Here is a 19,967-nt window from a genome sequence, read left to right on the forward strand (position 1 = left end):
CCTAGCATTGTACAAGAAATATTTCTCTGCCTCGAAGACAAATGTTATTAGAGCTCAGATCACGAGCTTTAAACAGGGTCCTGATGAGAATTTTCATGAGGCGTGGGTCCGTTTCAAGAAGCTGGTGCGAACTATTCCGCACCATGGGTTTGAGAAATGGAGCCTATGCAATCAATTCTATAATGGGCTTTATGACGATCAGAGGGCTATCCTGGATGCGACAGCTAATGGGAGATTCCAGGAGAATGTTGGAGAAACTAAGGGGTGGAAAATTATTGATGATTTGGCCACCCATAAAGCTGAGTATGGAAATTCCAGGGGAAATCAATGGAGAAGTGTTGAATCCCCTTCTGTAGCTACATTAGAGGCTCTTACGGCGAGATTTGATAAGTACGAGTTGGGAGGAGCTTCAAAAAGAGGGATCTATCATGTGAATGCTGTTTTAGACGGTCCTTTCGTCTGCAAGAGATGTGGAGGAGAAGGACATGTTTGATAAGCTGCAAAGATTTCCTATGAGTCTTGTGCTGCCTTTCAACATTATAGGCAGACAAACACTTATTTTGAGCCGAATGTCCATCCGAATTTGAGGTGGAGTAGCCAAAATGTCCTAAATCCGACTCCACCTCCACAGCAGCAGCAGCAGCAGCAGAATTACGTGCCCCCTCATAAGCAGCAGCAGCCATACCAAAAGCCTCCGTATGTCTCGCAGCAGCAGCAGTCCCATGGTTCCGATTTTGCCGAGTTGAAAAATTTGTTGCTGAAAGAGTCTTAAGCTAGATAGGCCGGGATGAAAATGTTGGAGAGTCAAATTGCTCAATTGGCTAGCAAGAGTGCAACTCGAGCTCCGGGACATTTACCATCGCATACGGATCAAAAGGAGACCCTTAATGCTATTACTTTGAGGAGTGGGTCCACCCTTGAGGGGCCCGCTATGGTTAAGGATGTCACTGAAAAAGATGAGGCGGAACCAAGTAAGAAGAAGGCTGTAACGAATAATAGCAAGAAAAAGACGATCGCAGGGGGTATGTCGATCGATCGACTGACATACCCAGTCGATCGACCAGTCCGCGAAGTGACACAGCTACTGTTCCTGTAGAAGTCAGTCGATCGACTGACATACATGGTTGATCGACTGACTACGCTGCTGATGGTGAGTCTTTTCGTCCTCCAATGCCAAATAACTTGAGGGACCACTTGTTTCGGGGTACGACTACTCCGAAAATATTAAGGCAAGACCCAAATGCTGATGGGTCAGTTCCGGTTCCGAAGTATGACCCAATGACGATTAATGGCTCATTCTTTAGATGGTCTGAAGAGGGTTCGAGCTTTAACAAGGACAAGGTGGTGGATTTTCAGCCTAAATCCACTGATGCGGGTATGAGAGACCTAGAGGAGAGGGCTAAGTCACTTCTTTCAGCCCCCTATCCGGAGAGATTGGTGCCGACGAAGGAACAGGTATCATTTAACAAATTTGAAAATGTTATTCGTAGTTTAAATGTACAAGTTCCATTTCTTGAATTAGTTAATCAAGTGCCTGCTTACATGAAATTTATGAAGCAACTTTTGTCTAAAAAGAAGTCACTTGAAACTGTGCAATCTGTCGCACTAACTGAGGAGTCGTGTTCTTATCTGACCCATACTGCACCTCATAAGCTAGAAGACCCAGGTAGTTTTTCAGTCCCATGTAGTATTGGCACCTTTTCTATTGAGAAGGCATTATGTGACCTAGGAGCCAGTATTAGTGTCATGCCTTTGAGTCTTGCTAGGAAGTTGAAATTGACTAGGTTTGCAGTCACTAACATGACAAAGACAGATGGTCGATCGATGCGGTCCGCCTATAGGAGTCTTAGAGGACATTCCCGTGCAAATAGGAAAGTTTTTTTTCCCTGTTGACTTCGTTGTACTAGATATGCCCGAGGATGCCCACATTCCTATCATATTGGGTAGACCATTTCGCACACTCTTTGGTGCGATTATAGATGTTGGCTCAGGGACTTTGACCTTCAAAGTAGGGAAGTATTCCATTGTCTTTGCCCAGACAGCTAAGAAGAAAGACCCCATGTGGCCAGTAACTTGTAATACGGTTTCTGAAAAGAAATCCTATTTTGTGCTTCCTGATATGCCTGTCTCTATGCCTGTTTCTGCTATAACACCTCCGCCCCAGATTGGGAGCAAATTGGAGGAAGATTTTTCTGTTTTGGATATTGCAGGAGCTGGTTTGGGGAAGGAAGAGCCGCATGTTGCTCCAGCTGTGAGGGAGCCAGTCGTTCAAAGAGGCGGTTTAGGATGTCTTAGCTATGGCACTGATGAGGAGCCAATCAAAGTGACGGAGTCCGATTTTGACTTTGATGAGCCAGAAGAGGTCATTGCTTGGGAAGATGTTGAAGCTGTTGATCCATTGAGTTCTGCGGATGTTGGAGTTGAGAAGAGTGCAGCCGAGAAGATGAGCACTGTAGAGGCTACCTCTTGTAGCCAGGAGCCGAGCAAGTGGGCCATTTCGTGGCCATTCTTGATCAACTATTAGTTGACCAAATGCTTTTCAAAACATTCATTTTATTGCTTTTGTTAGACTCTTTTTATTGCTTTTGTGTGCGCGAGACTTCGCATTTTAATAAGTTTGCTTAGGATTTCTAAATACTTTAGACTGTTACTTTGGGTTTTGCGCAATTTTGGGCGCGCTATTATGTGTATTTGCAGGTTTATAGACCATATTAGCTCGAGTTATTGAGCTAATTCGAAGAAAATCAGAACTTACAGCAGGTTTTCCAGTCGATCGACTGCCTCCTATGGTCGATCGACTGAGCTGCGACTTCCAGGAGCTTCTGTTCCTGTTCACTCTGGTCGATCGACTGGGTGATGTGGTCGATCGACCGCCCTACGCTGTTGTACCTGTTTTCGATCATTCCCCTGCTGTGTTTGATCGATTTGCGGAATTTAGGGAGTCTTTTCTCCACTTTATTCTCCGACTCATTTATGTTTTCTTATTTTACACATAATTTTGCGTTTAGATTGTTTTCTCGGAATTATGCGTGGTATTGTTTGTCTTTTCAGGTACTTATTGGTAGCACCGCTGGCTACTGAAACCTCCTAGCTCACGCTGGTTTGGGAGGTTTCCTTTTGCTGCGCTTAAAGTCTCGTGAGTTTCCGAGTCTTTATTTCGTGTCTTGTGTAGTTAATTTATCGCAAAATTCCCGTTTCCCTTTTATTTCATTATATGATTTTGCACAATGGGGACATTGTGTGATTTGGTTTGGGGAAGGGTTTTGCATTGCACATGTTTTATTGCATTTCTGTTTCACGTTTATCATTTCCGTTTGCATTGTTTATTTCATTTCCTATATATATACAAAAAAAAATTCAAAAAAAATTCAAAAAATACAAAAAAATGCACGTTTATTTTAGCATTTAGGTCGAGTCGGAACGGTAGTATGTCTATGATGACATTGCATTTGCAGCCTTTTTATGCCTAAGCCTTGCTAATTGACATGTTATTAGTAGAATCACATATTCATACCTATGAGTTTTCGTTAAATTATTTGCTGGACTTGAGACTTGACTTAGATTTTTGGCAAACTACTTATATTTCTGAGTTTTAGAGCCTATAACTGGTGACATCTATGACCAGTTCATCTAGGATGTGAGTAGTCGCTCCTTATGAGACATGTTATATAAATATGCATAAATATGAACTTAGTCTGCTTAATACCTGTATGCATTCGGTCTGTGGTTTGTTGACACATGTGGAAGAGGTTCCCTTTATTCATTTTGACCATAAGCTCCACACTGCCAGAAATAGCCTTTTTTGTCCCAATAACTACATCCTACATTTAGCCTGCCCTTGTCAAGCTAGTAGTTTATGTTCTTGGGATTGTTACTTTGTTTTTGGTAGCTAATGCTCATTATGAGATGATGTTGGGGAGATGAAAAAGGAAGGAAAGAAAGAAGAAAAAAAATAGAATTGAAAAGAAAAAAAAAAGAGAAGAAAAATGATTCGGAAAAGAGAAAAACGCGTGCTGCACTGTAGAGGGCGGTCGATCGACTGACCTACATGGTCGATCGACTGAAGCCCGAGAAAAGAAAAAAAAAATCACATGGTTGGAGTTTTGATTAGTTGGTGATTTTATTCCCATGCTTTATTATCATCATTTGGGGAATTACAATTATTATGGAGATTGTGAGATTTGTGCTTGCTATTAGCACCGTTTCGATTGAAATTTTGAGCAAGAAGTTGGAAGGGTTTATTAATTTGGTTCCCTTAGTTACTAGCTTGGCTTTTAACTCTGTTTTTATCCAAATTCGTCTTAGCCTCTTCTTACCCATACCTCACATATCCATATTTACCTCGGCATGTGTAATGGTCATTTGTTTGGTTGGAATGCATATGTATGGTTGTAGAGATTATTTTCATATTAGATTGCAGACATGTTCTTATAGGTCGTAGTTAGGTGAGTGTCATTACAAAATGAATTCTTTCTATCTTATACATTATTCACCTGTGCTTATGTGTGATATGAGCGACCCATGAGAGTCCGATTTGATAAGTCTCTACAGTTGAACGGTTCAGCAGTTTTTTTTAACGACTCCATAACTCGTTTGCGTGATTCACATTGCTAATTAATTGTTGGTTGTTGCATTAAATTGGTTTAGACTATCCAATTTGCATTTCGCTCTGAGATTGAACTCGTTCCATTAGGTTTTAGGATCGAGTCTAGTTCTTGCTTGGGGACAAGAAAGGGTTTGGTTTGGGGAAGTTTGATGCGTGTCCTAAATATGATGTTTTATACCCCATTTTACACGCATTTCAGAGCTCATTTGTGTAGTTTAAGCTACTATTTGCCCCATTTCGTCTACTTTCGTATTTTTATGTAATATTGCAGATTTATGCGGAAATGAGTAGATATCGAGCCAAACCCGTCCCTGAGTACCTAGCATTGAATTTGACATGAAGTATTTACTCGAGAAATGAACTTGGTGCGCGTTTCGAGGCCTGAGAGACAACTTTATGAAGAATTAGGAGCCAACTACCAGCTACTCCAGTCGATCGACTGACCTCCATGGTCGATCGACCAGAGCACGACATACAGAAGCTACTGTATAGCGAGGGTTAGTCGATCGACCGGTCCCAGTGGTCGATCGGCCAGACCGTGACTCTGACGCAAATTAAAAGAACGAGAAGTTTGAAGCCCATCGTAATTAGGTTTTGGAAAATAAGAACTACGTTGTATTCCTATAAACGTAGCCTGGGTTTCAGTTTTAATCATCAAGTTTCATCATTAAGTTCTTGACATACAATTCATTAATCATTAGTTTAGTTTATTCTTTCATTAATAAAGTTCTTTTTGCATTCGGTTTTGATCTTTCCTCTGCAATTCCTTTCACGGTACTTTTCTGTTCTTATATTCAGTTTCATTGCTTTAATTTGCTGATAGTTTAGAATTGCTAGGTTAGATCTCCCGAAGCCAAATTATCGCTTTATGCTAGTCTTTTGTTCAGTAAATTTAAGCATGAATTCGTTGGCTTTATTTGATAATCTTATTGCTGTTTTTATCATGAGTGATGTGAACATTATTTGCGCACATTTAGTCCCCTAATTGAGCCTATTTTGCATACTATTATAACATTCTATGACCATTTTACCCGTCAAAACCTTCCTATTTGCTTTTCTATCGCATTTCATATGTTTTGTAGAAAAGGAGATAATAAGGCGGAAATTCCCGTCTTTCGTGCATATTTGGAAGCTTATTGACGATACTAGATGGACTAGTATGAAGAGGAAGCAAGGATTAAAGATCAATCCCACAAGAATAAAACGGAAGTGAACAAAAGGGAAGAAAAGAAGAAGTATCATTGCTGAAGAACAATCCGAGCGGATTGTCTCCAATCCGCCCGTCTCCTCACAACACAATCCGAGCGGATTTCCACCAAAGACGCTCGGATTGCCCCGCCAGAATCCGCCCGGATTCCATCAATTCCGCTCGGATTCCAACGCCAGAATCCGCCCGTCCCGACCCTATTCCGCCCGGATTCCAGCACAGCACGGATTGTCTTCTCCAACTACGAAGAAAGAAGCCCTTCTCTCGGAAAATACCGGCTCCTTGCTCAATCTAAAAAGTGTAATTACTAGTTTAGCCCTTAGTTAACCCTAATGCATCCACCTAATTTCCACTATAAATACCCCATTTGTAATAATCAAATTATCAAGTATTATTAGGGGATATCTCTTAGCTAGAAAATCTATCCTTAGATTAGATTATGAGTAGTTTAGAATAGATTACTCTTTAATCTTTCCATAAATTACACATTAATCTTTCCATAATTATTGTTCAAGTTTATTATTCAAGTTTATTATTGGGTAATTGAAGATTATTAGGTTATTATTGGAGGATTGACAACTTCCATCAATCATCAAGTTTCTTCTATTATTCTTTGCTTTATTATTTGGATCACCTCAAGTTTGGTATAATTCCTTTACTCTTTAATCTTTATTGTTCATCTCTTCATTCTATTATCATGTTTATACTTGTTGTGATGATTGACACCATTAATGACATATTTTCCATGATAATGAGTGAGTAGTTACTTAGCTAGGATTAGTGGGTAATTAAGGGAAACCAACATGGGATTGATTCATGCTTAATCTAATATGTTCACATGATTAAATTGCTTGCTTGTTGTGATGTCAACTTTATGCACATGTTATGTTTGATGAAATGCCAAGCCTATGAATCCTTGCATTTACAACCATCTCTTATCTACTCAACTTGACTTGTAAGATATAAACCAACTCGAGTCTTGTTAGGCCATGCATAGAAGTTGATTAGGAGGAAAGTAAGTTGACTTGTAGGTGTTGTACAATCTAATCGATTCGGCTCCGGGACCCAACTCTTCCTAAGAACCGTAAGATATAAACCAACTCGGTTTCTCCACAACATTAATTGCTTGCAACCTTGTAAACGTGTTTGTATGATCAACACCATGAATCCCCCATAACCCCATGATATCCTAGCACTTTTAGTCAATTGTTTACATCTTTCCTTTTATTGCTCGTTCTACTTTATCGCTTGCATTAGTTTGGACACAACTACAAACCCCATCAATTGTGACACTAGCACAAATTGAGATAGATAGACTTAGAACCCAAAGCACACCGTCCCATGGATCGACCTCGACTACCATTAACTAGTTGTATGTTGAGTATTATAAATGTGTTTGATGGATGTGTGACGACCAACTCTTGTCCTATCAAAATGGCGCCGTTGCCGGGGATGGTGCTATGTGATTAAGTTCTTACTTGTTTGTCTATTTTGATTTTGCTTTCACCTTGAGGAACTTGTTCCTCAAGGTTCGTTTTTACCGTTTTCTTGTAGTTTCCATGTTTGTAGTTGTATCTTTATCTTGGCTATGATGATGACTCAAGACATGTGTTATGGAGTATGTGGTGGATCTTTTGAGTATGACTATGGGTATGGGGAGTTTGAGGAGCAAGTCAACACAAACCTACCTTACTACTCATACAATGAAAATCCTAACTACTACCCCAATTTTTCCCACCAAAATCACCACACCCAATATCAACAACAACCACCCACCCAATACCCATTTCACAATGAACTTCAATTGCCACAATACAACCACTTTCACACCTACCCACAACAAAAAGATGAACCCATTCAAAACATGATTCTCCAAATGATGGGCGATCAACAAAACTTCTTCAAACAAATGCTAGAAGAGAGCCAAAAAGAAGATAATGTTCTTAAAGACATTGTTATCCAAAGAGAGGAATTGAGGATTCAAATTGCCCAATTAAGAGAATCCCAAGCAATCACTCCCCACCGTTCTTTGGACATTGAGCATAAATGCGAATTTGAAGTAGTGACCTTTGACATGGAAAATGAGAAGTGGGAGGAGCCAAGTTCCTTGAGCTCTTGTGACTATGAAAGTGTTGTGTTCAATGAAGAAGACATGAGGTTGAGCAAACCAAATACTCTTAACCTTTGTGAGTATAAGGGTGTGTCTTTTGATATGGACATTGAGGTGTTGAAAAAAGAGTTACATGAAGCCCACATTTATGATTCATGTGAAAATAGCAACAATGATGATGAACCTAGAGGAGGGACTCACAATATCACCTTGCTTGAGGAACCTATCCTTGAGGCATTTGAGATACCCTATCATGAAGAAGAACGTCCTTCCTTTATCCTTCATGAAGACCACTTGGCACCTATCTTGGAGCCAATGATCATTGAAGAGGATATGATAGACCTTCTTCAAAAGGCCAATGTTTCTTACAAGAGCTACTTGGTGAAAAAGCTCAAAGAGAAAATTGCTCGTGAGGTTACTTGTGAAGATTTGGCACCCGCAATCTCAACTCCTATGGTATCCAATCATCAAAGTCATGAAAATTCTCCTTCTACCTTGGAAGGATTGAAAAATCGAAATGCTATCATCATCACCAAAATTGAAGAAGAAGTTGGTAAGTGGAAGTCCACGGATGAAAATGAACCACACTTCATGCTTAGTGTTGACAAGAATCATGGGTTTATTTATTTGAAGCATCGGGAAAACTCTAACGCTAAGGAGAAGGCAAGGAAAAGAACATTCTACAAGCCTCCTTGGCCAAATTTCATATTCAAATTGAGCAACCCATACTTGTGCTTATTTGGAGCTTGTTCACAAGCTTTTGATCTTTTATTAAGAGCTTTGAGCTCTATGGATAAGAATTTAAAATTAAACTAGTTTGGTGGAGTCCTATCTCAAACCACCATTTGTAAGATATTTCTTGGACCCCTTTATTTTGTATAATATTGTACATTTCCATTTGCATTTAATTCCTTGCATGAGAGAGAAGAGAGAGAGAGTCATCTTACGTGTTTCATGAGCAAATTTCAGAAAAAGATAAGGAAAAAGAGAAAATTGGTGAGAAGGGGTGCGTTATTTCACGAAAAAAGGAAGAAAAAGGAGGAAAAGACCAGAAGACGCCCGGATCGAGAGGAGGACGCCCGACCAAAACCCACGGAAAAGAAAAAGCTAAAACTGAAGGCGAATCCGTGCGGATTCAAGAAAATCCGCCCGTCCTGGACAATACGTCCGTCTTCTTCACGGGACGCCCGTCCCGTGTGTCATCCAGAAACAAGATTTTAAGCTGTGACAAAATCCGTGCGGATTGTTCACAATCCGCCCGTCCCGATCAAGCCGCGCGTCCTAGGCACAATACGCCCGACTTTTCCCACTTCTCAGCCGAGGAAGTTTGCTGTGTTTGAATCCGAGCGGATTCTAGCAAAGACGCCCGTCTTCTTCCTCGACAATCCGCCCGTCCCGACAGAAATCTGCTCGGATTGTCCTGTTCCTTCGGATAAAACGGGTTTGATCCAACCTTATCCGTTCGGATTCCCTACTCCTTCTATATAATCACCCCCTTTCTCCCTCATTTCCTCACCTTACCAAACCCTAAAAACACTCATCTCAATCCTCAAAATCACCATCCCTTCCTCAAAAACACCCCCATCACCAACATCCAAATGGCACCATTGACAAACACCAAAGGAAAGGCCAAGAAATTGGTTGAATCATTCGGGAAGAAGCGCAAGGGATCAACCTCTTCAACACTACGAGAGGTAGTACTACCAAAAGGCTCCCAACCCTTAATGAGGGGAGGCATTGAACAACTCAACCGCTTTCAAGAGGTGCTCTTTCAATCCGACGACCACCGCCAAAAATTTGTCGAGCTACTAGGTAAAAAGTACGAACCTACTCAATTTGTAGACACTAGGGTGTTGGAAATCCTTAAGATAAGGTACCCTACCGAGATGTTCTTTAATGGCCTTGGCATTGGGAAACTTTTCCATGCCCATGAAGAGACTTACCTTAGTCTCACCCTTGAATTCTTGAGTAGACTTCGCATTATGGCGGATACCCACAACAATGTGGGCATGGAGTTTAGGTTATGCAACCTAGACCATCTTCTTTCTCTTGAGGAATTTGCCTATGTTTTCGGTCTGGAAGTACCCACCGACTATACCGAAAAGCCCGATAATTTTGGTGTGGACTTTCTTTGGAAGGCTATCTCCGGGAGGGACTTTACCCATATAAAGCGTTGCTATACCTTTGCCATCCAACATCCGGTGATTCGATTCACCGAACGCTTTGTAGCCGGTTGCATCAATGGGAGGTACGAACAAGATAGGTGTACTCTCATCGACTTAACTTTTCTTGAGTCCTATTTGAATGTTCGAGCGGTGAGGCGTTATAAATTTAATACGCCACTTGAGATACTTACTAGGTTCCATGATTTTGCTCAAGGGACCACCCAACTCAAAACCTTCGTGATGGGAGGTCTAATTACCATTTTGGCACACCACCTTTGTCCCGGGTTCAATACCCGAGGAACCTATACTCCTCTTGAGGGGAGGACTTTGATTGATGAGCACACCATCTTCCACAGTCACCGATGGTGTAACTACACTCGAGATGGGAGTGTGGAGTGGCACACCAAGGGATGCACTTCAATGATCCTTGAAGGATGGAAGATACCGGGCATTGACCCAAGATTGAGCCCATACTCTCCTCCACCAAGCTACCTCCTTGATATCCAAATTCTTGATAATCCCCCTCAAAGGGAAGAGACACATCGTCAACCACCTCGTAGAGGGCCGGGAATACCTATTCGGCCACCTTCCTACGTACCTATCCCGCCATACCCTACTCCATATACCGAATTTCGGCCGGCAATCCCCGGTACCCCGGGCATTAATGATTTGATGGCACTCATGAATAGAGTGGACCTTGGGGTGCATAAAGGGAGGGAAGACAACTACTTGGCCCTCTACCCCCAATACTATAACATGGCTCAACAAGGGTATATTGACCCCGATGGTCCTAAGCCCTCTTGGGCACAACCGGAGCTCTTATTCCCAAATTATGGGGACCAAGCTTGGGGTAGAGGAGACGGAGGGCATTCTAGCCAAGGTGGAGGGTACTCGGGTCAAGGAGGAGGATTTGACCAAGGAGGATATTGGGGCCAAGCGCCCGGATACGATCAAGCCGGGAGCTCTCATGGTTATGGCTATGATCAAGATGAGGATGACGAGTGAAAGAGGCCTACTTCACCACTTCCATTTGTATGATACCCATCTCTCCCTCTCTCTCTTTTGTATATACATTGCATTTAGTGTAGCTTTTGCATGCATTTGTATTATATTTCTCATTGCATTTACATTAGTTAATTCATAGTATAATTGTATTGTCATATAATTCATATAGATAATTGCATGTAGACTAGAGTTCATGCATAGTCACTAATGACCAATCCTATTCTTTTCTACACTAGAGATAGTGTTTAAATCGGTTTGGGGAGGTTTGATCATAAGTGACCATAGTTTAAATCATGCATAGTTTAGATTGCATTCATTTGTTATATATGTCATATAGAATTGCATTTAGTTAGAGCATGCATTCATTCATATCATATCATTGCATTTGTACTTCAATTTCCATAAAATGAAAAATCCAAAAACATGTATTTCTTTTTCATTCCTACTCCTACATGTACATTGAGGACAATGTCCAAAATAAAGTGGGGGATGGGAATTTATATTCCAAAAATGCATAAAAATTGAAAATTTTCGAAAAATCACAAAAATATGTCCTTTAATTTCATAAAATCAAAACCCATAAAAATTTGAAAAATTTAAAAATCCAAAAACAAGTTCATTTCCTTTGTAGTATAGTCATGTATATATTGTTTTGTATATATTGTGTTTGTTCATCCTTTTTCACATTGATTGACTACGCCACATCCGAGACATGAGGATATTGAAGACCGCATGGTATGATCTTTCCAATCTCCTTTTTCCTCTTTATGTTAATGACTATGTGGCTTTATTTTGATTGATGCGGTATAAACAATGTGAATTTAGGATTGCATTTAGATTATATGGCATACTAGTTGGTAGAAGCATATGCATTAGGATGTATAAATGTTAGTTGCATCATGGCATGTAGTTGCATGTTAGAAAAAAATTTTGCAAAACCGTCTATTTGGGAAGCTTGACAAGTGTATATAGGCCCTAGTAGATGGTTTTTCTTCTTAAGACTTTGCTTGTTAGAATACTTGTAAAACACCCTAGGATGTATCATGCTAGTATCCCTTGACCCATGGATTAAGGCCTAGTCAAGAGTACCTTGTGGTGTGATAACTCCTTGGCTACCGTTTATTCCAAGGTGACCCTTGAAACTATGCATCCATCCATCATTCATCCATATTCTACCACACATTTTGTCATCAAATGGAATGGGCACAAAAAGAAATCAATTTGAGTTCAATGAAATGAAAAGTGAAAGAAAGTTTGCAAAATGCATAAAAAGAAAAGAGGAGCAAAAATAGACTCCTAAAGCTTCAAAAATAAGGCACCCTCCCTACATATGGGGTGACTTTCAAAATGTTCAAAAAGAAAATGCAAAAAGTTGAAAGTTGTCAAGTGTTGAAAAGCCAAAAATCAAAAGAAATGGCAAAAGAAAGTGTTCTCAAATGTTATATGCCACAAGAAATTGGGGGGAAAAACAACAACAAAGCAAGCTCCCAAAGTGAAACTCAAATATCTATTGATCCCTTTACCCATCGTATCCATTTTTGTGCATGGTAGAGAGGGGACGACCCTTCTTCTTGTCTAGGCAAGAGGGGGAATTCCGCGATCCTCCAGTGTTTCTAACACCATAGGGAGTCTATTCTTGACAAAAGCATTTAACGATTGAGGACAAAGGTACCCTAGCTTGACACAACTTGGAGGTGATTTATTGGTATCCTTCTAGGCTTAGTAGTTTGAAGAAATTGCATCTATGAAGGAGTGTGTACCCTTGAATTGCTTCCCTTGTAGATAATTTCCGCCACTTAGATGAGGAAAGTGGCTATTCTTTTGTAGATGCATCCATTATTTGATTTTGTGTGCTTAATGCTTGGATGTGTCGCCATTTTGGCAAGCCCCACCTTGCCTTGCAAGAAGGCATCCTACCTCATGGTTGTCTTGTTGTGAGTTGAAGGGGCGGAGTGAGACCCGCTAATTGTCTCATGTCGGCTATATTAGTAGGATAGTTTAAATAAAGGTCTAGTTTTAGTCACCTCTTTACTCGGGACGAGTAAAGGTTCGGTTTGGGGATATTTGATGTGAACATTATTTGCGCACATTTAGTCTCCTAATTGAGCCTATTTTGCATACTATTATAACATTCTATGACCATTTTACCCGTCAAAACCTTCCTATTGGCTTTTCTATCGCATTTCATATGTTTTGTAGAAAAGGAGATAATAAGGCGGAAATTCCCGTCTTTCGTGCATATTTGGAAGCTTATTGACGATACTAGATGGACTAGTATGAAGAGGAAGCAAGGACTAAAGATCAATCCCACAAGAATAAAACGGAAGTGAACAAAAGGGAAGAAAAGAAGAAGTATCATTGCTGAAGAACAATCCGAGCGGATTGTCTCCAATCCGCCCGTCTCCTCACAACACAATCCGAGCGGATTTCCACCAAAGACGCTCGGATTGCCCCGCCAGAATCCGCCCGGATTCCATCAATTCCGCTCGGATTCCAACGCCAGAATCCGCCCGTCCCGACCCTATTCCGCCCGGATTCCAGCACAGCACGGATTGTCTTCTCCAACTACGAAGAAAGAAGCCCTTCTCTCGGAAAATACCGGCTCCTCCTTGCTCAATCTAAAAAGTGTAATTACTAGTTTAGCCCTTAGTTAACCCTAATGCATCCACCTAATTTCCACTATTAATACCCCATTTGTAATAATCAAATTATCAAGTATTATTAGGGGATCTCTCTTAGCTAGAAAATCTATCCTTAGATTAGATTAGAAGTAGTTTAGAATAGATTACTCTTTAATCTTTCCATAAATTACACATTAATCTTTCCATAATTATTGTTCAAGTTTATTATTCAAGTTTATTAGTGGGTAATTGAAGATTATTGGGTTATTATTGGAGGATTGACAACCTTCCATCAATCATCAAGTTTCTTCTATTATTCTTTGCTTTATTATTTGGATCACCTCAAGTTTGGTATAATTCCTTTACTCTTTAATCTTTATTGTTCATCTCTTCATTCTATTATCATGTTTATACTTGTTGTGATGATTGACACCATTAATGACATATTTTCCATGATAATGAGTGAGTAGTTACTTAGCTAGGATTAGTGGGTAATTAAGGGAAACCAACATGGGATTGATTCATGCTTAATCTAATATGTTCACATGATTAAATTGCTTGCTTGTTGTGATGTCAACTTTATGCACATGTTATGTTTGATGAAATGCCAAGCCTATGAATCCTTGCATTTACAACCATCTCTTATCTACTCAACTTGACTTGTAAGATATAAACCAACTCGAGTCTTGTTAGGCCATGCATAGAAGTTGATTAGGAGGAAAGTAAGTCGACTTGTAGGTGTTGTACAATCTAATCGATTCGGCTCCGGGACCCAACTCTTCCTAAGAACCGTAAGATATAAACCAACTCGGTTTCTCCACAACATTAATTGCTTGCAACCTTGTAAACGGGTTTGTATGATCAACACCATGAATCCCCCATAACCCCATGATATCCTAGCACTTTTAGTCAATTGTTTACATCTTTCCTTTTATTGCTCGTTCTACTTTATCGCTTGCATTAGTTTGGACACAACTACAAACCCCATCAATTGTGACACTAGCACAAATTGAGATAGATAGACTTAGAACCCAAAGCACACCGTCCCATGGATCGACCTCGACTACCACTAACTAGTTGTATGTTGAGTATTATAAATGTGTTTGATGGATGTGTGACGACCAACTCTTGTCCTATCAATGAGTATAAGTAGCTAAATACCCTGTGCTAGGATGGAGGGAATCTGTAGTATAGGCGGCATTAGAATAGGAAGACCTAGAATGCGCCATGGTCGATCGACTGGGTTCCCTGGTCGATCGACTGGTCACGAGAGATATGCTTCGTTTTAATTAATTTAATTTCCATATTTGACGAATCGAGTGCACGCGACTAGTTGAATGTTCAGGAATTGACCGATCCAATAAATATCGAAAGATAGGGAAGGGAGATAGCCTACCTTATTAAGACGACTAGATTAATGAGATCGAAAGATGAGTTAATTTAGCCTTTTAAATCACTTTTCAGGACGAAAGTTAGCATTAGTGATATTAGGGACCTGTAGCGAGATCGAAAGATGCTACCTGTTGAGAATGGACCGAGAGGACTTCTTATTTTCCCATCTCACGTGTTTGTTTTAGACCTACCTAGTACTGCCGCCGAAACTATAGTGAACCGACCATCTTAGCACCCTTTTAATATCTGTTTTCATCTATTAGCTTAGTTTACTTTTCATCTATTGCCATTAGCTATAAGACCGACTCAAATCAAAACCCCCACTCATTTGTTACTTTAAGACTAAAATCAGACGACTAATAATTGCATCGCCTCTCTGTGGTTCGACCCTGCTACCGCTATCTATAGTTGTAGTTGGAATTATAAATTTATCTTTGGTGCATTCAACGACAGGCATCAATGTTTGCATAATTTCCCATCATTTTGGCCATTGAGGACAATGCCCATATTAGTGTGGGGATGGGGAATTCTAACTTAACTTTTATTCAAAAATCCAAAAAAATCAAAAAATTTTGAAAAACCATAAAAATTTGAAAATTTGAAAATCCAAAAACAAGTTCATTTCCTTTGTAAGTGTAGTCATGTATATATTGTTGTATATATTGTGTTTGTTCTATCCTTGTTCACATTGATCGACTACGCCACATCTGAGACATGAGGATATTGAAGACCGCATGGCATGATCTTTCCAATCTCCTTTTTCCTCTTTATGTTAATGACTATGTGGCTTTATTTTGATTGATGCGGTATAACAATGTGAATTTAGGACTTGCATTTAGATTATATGTCATATTAGTTGGTAGAAGCATATGCATTAGGATGTTTATATGCTAGTTGCATCATGGCATGTAGTTGCATGTTAGAAAAATTTTACGAAACCGTCTACTTGGGAAGCTTGACAAGTGTATATAGGCCCTAGTAGATGCTTTTTCATCTTAAGACTTTGCTTGTTATAATGCTTGTAAAACACCCTAGGATGTGTCATGCTAGTATCCTTTGACCCATGGATTAAGGCCTAGTCAAGAGTACCTTGTGGTGTGATAACTCCTTGGCTACCGTTTATTCCAAGGTGACCCTTGAAACCATGCATCCATCCATCATCCATGTTCTACCACATTTTTGTCATCAAAGGGAATGGGCACAAAAAGAAATTGATTTGAGTTCAATGAAATGAAAAGTGAAAGAAAGTTTGCAAAATGCATCAAATGAAAAGAGGAGCAAAAATAGAACTCCTAAAGCTTCAAATATAAGCCACCCTCACTACATATGGGGTGACTTTGAAAATGTTCAAAAAGAAATGCAAAGAAAAGTTGAAAAGTTGTCAAGTGTTGAAATGCCAAAAATCAAAAGAAATGGCAAAAGAAAGTGTTCTCAAATATTATATGCCACAAGAAATTGGGGGGAAAAAACAACAACAAAGCAAACTCCCAAAGTGAAACTCAAATATCTATCGATCCCTTTATCCATCGTATCCATTTTTTTGCATGGTAGAGAGGGGACGACCCTTCTTCTTGTCTAGGCAAGAGGGGGAATTCCGCGATCCTCCAGTGTTTCTAACACCATAGGGAGTATTCTTGACAAAAGCATTTAACGATTGAGGACAAAGGTACCCTAGCTTGACACAACTTGGAGGTGATTTATCGGTATCCTTCTAGGCTTAGTAGTTTGAAGAAATTGTATCTATGAAGGAGTGTGTACCCTTGAATTGCTTCCCTTGTAGATAATTTCCGCCACTTAGATGAGGAAAGTGGCTATTCTTTTGTAGATGCATCCATTACTTGATTTTGTGTGCTTAGTGTTTGGATGTGTCGCCATTTTGGCAAGACCCACCTTGCCTTGCAAGAAGGCATCCTACCTCATGGTTGTCTTGTTGTGAGTTGAAGGGGCGGAGTGAGACCCGCTAATTGTCTCATATCGGCTATGTTATTAGGTTAGTTTAAATAATGGTCCTAGTTTTTGTCAACTCTTTACTCGGGACAAGCAAAGGTTCGGTTTGGGGATATTTGATGTGACCATAATTAGAGCATATTTTGTCCCCGAATTAGCCGTGTTCCCATGCTTTTTAGTGAATATTTGGGTCATTTATTGTCTTTAGTTCTTTGTTTTGCATATTCTTTGAGGTTTTGTATCCTTGGTAGGAAAGGAGTGCAAACCTTGCATTTTCATGGCAAAATGAGGCTAAATTGATTGAATTCAATGACCAAGCATCAAGGAGAGACAAGATTAGAAGGCCTTTGTACATACTATAGTAGATGGGCAATGATGAGAAAAGATCCTTGCATCCCCGAGGTAATCCTCAATGATTTTATGAAGAAAAAGGAAGAAAAAGAAGAAGGAATGAAACTGTTTGACAATCCGTGCGGATTGACCTGAAGACGCCCGTCCATCACCACAATCCGAGCGTCTTCCTCCACAAGACGCCCGGGCAAAACCTCCTAAAGACGCCCGTCTACCCCCTCTAGACGCCCGTCCAGAAGCTCCCATATCCGCCCGTCCCGTGCCAAAAACGCCCTGATTCCCAGACAGTACTTTCGTCTTCTACAAGCTTCAAGGAAGGATGCACATCTTTTTCTAAGACCGGTGAAAAAGAGACCGGAGTCTCCATAGAGACCGCCGATTCCTCAAGGACTTAATCGTCATTTAAGCCCTTAGTAAACCCTAATTTATGTACCTAATCCCCACTATAAATACCCCATTAGTCTAATTAGAAGAGCATGTTCTTCTTAGCAATCTTTAGTGTAGTTAATATCAATCAAATCTCTCTTTAATCTTGTAATCAACATTTAATCAAGTTTTAATACAAGTTTTATTTCCTTAATCTCTCTCTTGTTCATCCTTTATTTTGGGTAATTGAAGATTATTTGGGTTATTATTGGGAGATTGACAACCTTCCAATCAAGCATCAAGTACTTCTTTTATTCTTTGCTTTATTATTGGAATCATTAGTAGGTATAATTCTCTTAATCCCTTTTTAATTATTGTTAATCATCTTCATTTATTCATCATGTTTCACTTTGTTGGTATGATTGACAACCTTGCTAGCATGTTCAACATGATAATGAGTTAGTAGTTTCCTTAGCTAGGGTTAATGGGTAATTAGGGGAAACAAACATGGGGAATGATTCATGCTTAAATTAATATGTTTTCATAGTTTATTTGCTTTCTTGTTGTGATCTCAACTCATGCACATGTTATGTTTGATGAAATGCGAGCCTATGAATCCTTGCATTTTTTACCCATCACCTATCTTTTCATGAGACTTGTAAGAAATAAACCAACTCGAGTCTCATTAGACCATGCATGTAGTTGAGTAGGGAAGATTAAGTCGACTTGTAGGTGTTGTACAATCTAATCGATTCGGCTCCGGGACCCAAACTTTCCTAGGATTGTAAGATATAAACCAACTCGATCCATCAAAACAATAATTGCTTGCTTATAATTTGAGAATATGTTTGTATGATCAATTCCCATGAATCCCCTATGACCCCATGACACCCTAGTGCCTTTTATCAATTGTTTACATCCCTTTTTAATCAACTTGCTTGTTTACTTTTATTGCTATTTAGTTTAGTGATCTTTTATTCAAACCCCAAATTGTGACACCCCTAGGCACCGCTAGTTGCAATTGAAAATCTCATCTCAATTCCCGTCCCTTGGGATCCGACCTTTACTTGCCTCTTTACTAATTGTAGAGTTGTTTGTGGAGTTATAAATTGTGTTTTGGTCCAGGTGCTCCTAACGACAAGTACCGAAAACTAAACCTCCAAGTGAGTCCAACCAGCAGAACCGAAGTAGAAGGAAAAAGTTCAAACCAATCCTGAGTTGCATATGCCCGATCAAGGCGTTCCATAATATAATTTTCATCTTGTTGCCCATTCATCCAGGTAAACCGTGGACCAAAGAAAGGAATATCAACGAGACAGTTCTCAATTCTCCACGCTGTAAAATCAGCTTGACCCCTAATTGAAACTAACCCGCCAAGTTTATCCGAATGTAGTTCCACTTGATTGAAATCGCCAATAACCAGTAAAGGAGAACAACCCAATATTACATTAGAAATTTTGTCCCATAAAATAGACCTATATTGAACAACAGGTTCCCCATAAAGGAACATTACATACATGTCACTAAAAACACCTTGAGTTACACTAAAGCCCATCTTACAAAAAATAAAACGAGGGCAACTACACATAACTTGTATATTTACAGAGTCATCCCAGTACAAAAGAAGATCACCATTACGCCCATTAGAGTCCACCCCAAAGTAATTTGGAAATCTAAGATGGGTAGTCTTCATTGCTGCAGTTTCGACATTAGTTTGTGTTTCTTGCAAAAATAAAATCAGCGGATGATATTTAAGGACACATTAATGTAGATACGGAATTGTAAGATCATCGGCTTCTCCAAAGCCCCTACAATTCCAGCAAAAGATAGTCATTGATACCCCGGTGGTGACTTAAGGTCCACCACCTGACCTGAGAAAGGCGCTGAAGTTTTAACGCTGGAACATGACAAAAAAGAAGAATAAACTGTTAGCGGTGAAAAGGAGAAATCCCAGACCAGTGAATTCGAATATTTTAACCGCTTAAAACAGTTGCAATCCAGGGCAGAATCATCAGACTGATGGTGTCGATTCTTTGCCCCGGTAACCAACGCTATTCCCTGAATGTTAGGAGATTTTGGCTTGGTATAACTAAACCCAGGCAGTCCAAGAAATGCCATCAAACACTCAGGAGGGAGTGATAAAGGGTTAACATTAGAGAATGAAGAAGCATCAGTAAAAGGCAAATAAAAAAACTTA

At 39.8% G+C, this 19,967-nt stretch overlaps 1 protein-coding gene across 1 annotated transcript in view; it reads right to left on the bottom strand.

Annotated features, from left to right (window-relative positions):
- LOC141613761 (uncharacterized) overlaps window positions 1-19,463 on the bottom strand; it is a 49,606-nt gene extending 30,143 nt beyond the window's left edge. Inside the window, exon 1 of the mRNA XM_074432504.1 lies at window positions 18,923-19,463. Coding sequence (XP_074288605.1) covers window positions 18,923-19,463 — 541 coding nt within the window. The remainder of the gene's footprint in view (window positions 1-18,922) is intronic.
- Between the last annotated feature and the right edge of the window lie 504 nt (window positions 19,464-19,967).

This window comes from Silene latifolia, chromosome 11, assembly GCF_048544455.1.
Source record: "Silene latifolia isolate original U9 population chromosome 11, ASM4854445v1, whole genome shotgun sequence".
Lineage (NCBI taxonomy): Eukaryota > Viridiplantae > Streptophyta > Magnoliopsida > Caryophyllales > Caryophyllaceae > Silene > Silene latifolia.